Genomic DNA, 5,000 nt, shown 5'->3' on the forward strand with positions numbered 1-5,000 from the left:
AAGTGTAGTGATGGTGGTGGATAAGGTGGTGGATGAAGCAATGTTGTGGATGAGGAGAGGATGGGACAGCAGCAGCAGGATTTGAAACGCGTGTGTGTGTGTGTGTGTGTGTGTGTGTGTGTGTGTGTGTGTGTGTTGTCTTCCTTCTCTTCACGTCATCTTTTCAGACACTCTTCCGTAAACTGGGGCTGGAAACACAGCTATTGGCGACGACGATGATGATGATGATGACGAGGGGGGAGAGGAAGGTGGTGGAGGAGGAAGAGGGGGAGAAGGAGAAAGAAGCGGAGTAATAGGAGGAGGAAAGAGAATACATAAATAGAAATACACATAATAACACATTAAAGCACTCCTTTGATCTATAACGAGGGTATCTGCCAGACTACTGCATGTACGTGCGGAAAGAACAGGATAGGGTAAAGCAAGGAAGGAAAAGGAAATAAAGGAGAAGGGGGAGGAAGAGGAAAAAAATGAAAAATGTCCTTCAAACAAACACATACAAATCACACTCACACGTACTCAATCCTTCACTAGTCACTCAGTTCTCTGTAAGTCTGGGATCACACGGCTCCCATTGTTTCTCACACGCAAGCCGCACTTCTCCCAAGACACCAAGTATGAGAAGAGGGTTTTCCCCCGCGCGTTCCGTTCTCGCTCACTATCATCCGCCTCAGGTGCTAAGACTCAACGCAAGACCTCGTAAATTAAACCCGTGACGCATTATTCCGCATTCTTAAACCATTCAGAAGGAATATTTTCAAAGGAATATTGAGATTAGTTGAGTTCTTGTGAGTATTTTTTCCCCCACTGATGATCCAGAATGCTTGTAAAACTATGACTAAAATCAAGAACTCCCACTAACTTCTACTACAGTAAGTTAAACACGAGATTAGGCGACGAAGGGATGGTTAATCGAGTGTTTTCTCCCACTGATAATCCAGAACGTTTTTATTTTTTTTTTAAGTATCATTGAAATCAAGAAAACACCCTCGAAAAACTTCCCTTAATTCCGTTACAGCCTATTAAAAAGTAGACGAGGTTAGGCGACGAAGAGATGTTTTGTCGAGTTCTCGTGGGTATTTTCTCCTACAGATAATATAAAGTGCATTTTAAACTATCAATGGAATCATGACAACCCCCTCGATCCTCCCATTACCTTCTACTATATCACGTTAAAAGCAGACAAGGTTAGGCGTTGAAGACATTATTCGTTAAGTTCTCGTAGTGTTTTCTCCCGCTCATGATATAAATTACAGAATAATTGTCAAACTATCACTAGAATCATGATAAAACCCCTCAATCACACCCCCACAATTTAACTTCTACTACAACCAGTTTAAAAGTAGACAAGGCTAGGTTAGGCCTCGAAGAGATTATAGTTCAAACCCAGGACGTATCCCTTCCTAGCATTGCACGCCCTCACAGCACCAACCTTTCGCAGGAGGGGCGTGACAAGGATACTAGGATAAAAGTGCAAGGTGTCGCCTACTCCACCTTGACCTCGCCGCCCCCGCTGGAGTTTCCTTTACTGCCGTGTGAAGGAAGGGCAGAGGGCAGGTGCGCCAGGTGACCCGACAGCCTCTAGGCACGGGATCTCTTCTTCCTTATGGGTTTTTCTTCCTTGGTTTTATTGTCCTGACTCTTGCCGTTGTTCCGCCTCATTTTATGGAAGGAAAGTTGGAAAGTGTTTGCGTGTGTATAGAGAGAGAGAGAGAGAGAGAGAGAGAGAGAGAGAGAGAGAGAGAGAGAGAGAGAGAGAGAGAGAGAGAGAGAGAGAGAGAGAGAGAGAGAGAGAGAGAGAGAGAGAGAGAGATGGGAGGATGTGGTAGGGGATGCAGTGTGCTTGTGTGGGCGGGGGATAGAGAAGAGGCGGTGTGTGTGTGTGTGTGTGTGTGTGTGTGTGTTGTGTGTGTGTGTGTGTGTGTGTGTGTGTGTGTGTGTGTGTGTGTGTTTACGGCTTGTGGACCTCATGAAGTCTCTCTCTCTCTCTCTCTCTCTCAGCATCACCACCAACACCACCACAACCACAACAATCTTTCCCTACAAGAGAAACACGTGTGGATGCTGTGAAGGGAAAGCGGCGCTGAAAAATTAACGTCTTTCTTTGGAGGGCATGAAAGATTTTGTTACGTTGCGCTTCCACTCTCTCTCTCTCTCTCTCTCTCTCCTCTCTCTCTCTCTCTCTCTCCTCTCTCTCTCTCTCTCTCTGCACCGCTGAGTTCCGGGTGTGTCAACAAAGCTTCAGCAAAAGGTCTTCCCAGAACAACCCTCTCACGGCGGCCTAAAGAGGACCCCGCCCCCTCCCTCCTTCCTCCCTCACTTCCCCCGAATCCTCAACACACCCACCCCCACTTCCCTCACTCCCCTCTTCCTCCCCTTCCATCCCTACCTCCCTCACCTTAGCCCATTCCCTACCCTCTCCTTCTTCATCCTCACTCGAAAGTTTGTTTTTCGCTCTAATCTGGAAGGAAGGGAATAAAAAAATTATCTGGTCTCGCAAAGAACAGGAAGAAAAAAGGCGATTTAACAATACATGTGGTTTTGAGTTCGTCATTTGTCTACTGAGACGTAAAAATGGTGCGTTTCTTGTTCTTTTTTACTACATCTTCATAAACACTTCCTTCGTCTAATGGGGAAAGGTGGAGCACACACACAAACACACACACACACACACACACACACACACACACACACACACACACACACACACACACACACACACACACACACACACATACAAAGCAGAGAAAGAGAAAAGAGGACACGAAGCGAATGCAAGATCAGAAGGAAAAATCTTGAGGTGGGTGGAGGGGGAGAGGGAACTGGGACTGGAATTGAAGTGAGCAACAGGTGAACGATTCTCTGTGATAATGACGTAAGGCGAATTGCAATGAAAAAATCCCTGGGTTCTGGGTGAGCGCCTGGCCAGCGGGTGTGTACGGAGTTAAGTAAAGTAAACCCGACGCTCCCTCCGTCACCACTCAGTCGGATCATCGCCGCGACTGCCAACGAGGCTCCTCCGCTCCCTCGCTCCCTCACGCCGTGCTCCTTCCCTCCTTCACTTCTCTCTAGCTCCCCTCAAGCAACCAGGATCAAAGACTCTTCAAGATGTCTCTCCTGCAACGCTCCATGGTCCTCGTCGCCGCTGTCTTCTGCCTCTCTGCGATCTACGGTATGTTGAATGGAGTGGGCGACTTGGAATTGGGTGGGCGTAGGATATGGATGGATGTGCCTGTGTGTGGGTGTGGGTGTAGGTAGGACGTGCGGCTCTAATGCACTGTACTTGTGGATTTGAATGTGGATGTTGGGAGTAAGTGACATGCTCATACTGTCATCCCTTTAAATTTGCAGTCTTAAGAGCACGGTTTCGATTATTTAATTTTTCGCGGGTTGGCTTGGTTAGATATACACCTTCACGCTCTCTCACAGTACTGAATGATAACTTCCATGACAATTTCATTCTTTATTTTTAAATGATAAACTGTTCTGGAAGCAGCACATATTATATTTATTTAGTTAGATAGGGGAATAATGAATCTAGGGGTATTTCAAGTCGTTCAGGGTGTTTTAAGGCAGCAACAAATATTCTCGTACTTAGCCCCCGCGAGCTTCTAGGGACAATAATATTCTTGAACGCTTCAGGATTATTTTCAAAGACCACAGAGATAGTTAGTCGGATTCTCATGGGTGTTAATTCCCAAAATGAAAATGCAGATTTCTTGTTAAACTATCACCATTATCATGAAAACACCCTTAAAGAGTCCAAGGATCGCCACTAAGGCCTGTAAAGAATTCAGAAAAGATGAAACACTTTAGAATGCATACTGTGACGTGAGGCGTTGAGTATGGAGTGTGAGAGGGAGGCGCCAGTGTGGGTGTGGGTGTGGTCTCGATTATATAGGATTACTCTTACGTCAACTAAACAACAATACATCTGATTCTTGTTTGACTGCTTAGGAACTTGCTCAACTTGGTAAAGAGAAAGGACATGATGGCGAGAGGACACTGGCGAGGAGAGTTATGGTGCCAGCGTGAAAGTTTTTTTGAGAAGGAACGAACTCTGAGGTGCATCACGAGACCACAGTGGCTAACATGTTCAAAAGCTCAGGTCTTCTTTTGTATAACCTCCGTGTGGATTATTTTTACTTAATAAGACAGACCTGGAAAAGTGGGTCACGAGATTGTCCCTTTCCACCGGGTGCTACGAGTGTGAAAGGTGTGTGTGTGTGTGTGTGTGTGTGTGTGTGTGTGTGTGTGTGTGTGTGTGTGTGTGTGTGTTATTTTGTCTGGGCCTTCCCTTGTAGGACTTCCGGCATGGTGTATAAACACGTAGATAGTTATTATTGTTATTGTTATTATTATTATTATTATTATTATTATTATTTATTATTATTATTATTATTATTATCATTATTATTATTATTCAGTTATTATTATCATTATTTTATTATTATCATCATTATTCATAACTTTCTAACTTACTGTTGGTGGATAAGAAGGTTAAAAGCTTGACTTGCTCCTTTGATGGCAGCAATTAATGACTGGCAGCTCCTGTGACGAGCACTGAGCAATCAAGCGTCGAGGACCGTATGGTTGCAATGCAAGGACGGAATGAAAGACTGATTAAGAAGGATTCCCATCTTTCATCTGAGTCTTTACAACACTTTCGAAAAAAAAAATAATAATAATCCCAAACTTACAAATACAATAAAACTTTTCTCTTCTCAAAATATTATATTCCGATCAATGCAAAGTATAAAGGAAAACCGTTACGAGCAAGGGGACGACTCAGGTCTATTTGCATCTTTTCCTTCCTTCAGTTTGTTTGGTTCACGTTCAGGAGGGTGAAAAAAAATGTCATAAAAAATAAATGAAAGCTGTAATTTCTAAATCTGGTTTCTCCGTTACCGATAAAAAAAATATATACAAATCCTTGAATGAGAAGGAAAGGACTGAATTTTCTTTTATTGATATTTAAAAGTCAAGAAAAAAAAAGTCAG

General features: G+C 43.8%; 2 protein-coding genes across 3 annotated transcripts in view; one reads left to right on the top strand and one right to left on the bottom strand.

The window, feature by feature from the left end:
- The window catches only part of LOC135099990 (BRCA1-associated protein-like), a 54,693-nt gene that overhangs the window by 41,567 nt on the left and 8,126 nt on the right, over positions 1-5,000 (bottom strand). The window lies entirely within an intron of this gene.
- The window catches only part of LOC135099992 (lysozyme-like), a 14,205-nt gene continuing 12,151 nt past the window's right edge, over positions 2,947-5,000 (top strand). Inside the window, exon 1 of one of the 2 annotated variants that reach the window (XM_064002804.1) lies at positions 2,947-3,172. In XM_064002804.1, the coding sequence (XP_063858874.1) occupies positions 3,109-3,172 (64 nt within the window). In that variant the 5' untranslated portion in view covers positions 2,947-3,108. The remainder of the gene's footprint in view (positions 3,173-5,000) is intronic. The other variant, XM_064002803.1, reaches the window with a different exon arrangement.

The sequence above is a fragment of the Scylla paramamosain genome, chromosome 4 (genome assembly GCF_035594125.1).
Source record: "Scylla paramamosain isolate STU-SP2022 chromosome 4, ASM3559412v1, whole genome shotgun sequence".
NCBI lineage: Eukaryota > Metazoa > Arthropoda > Malacostraca > Decapoda > Portunidae > Scylla > Scylla paramamosain.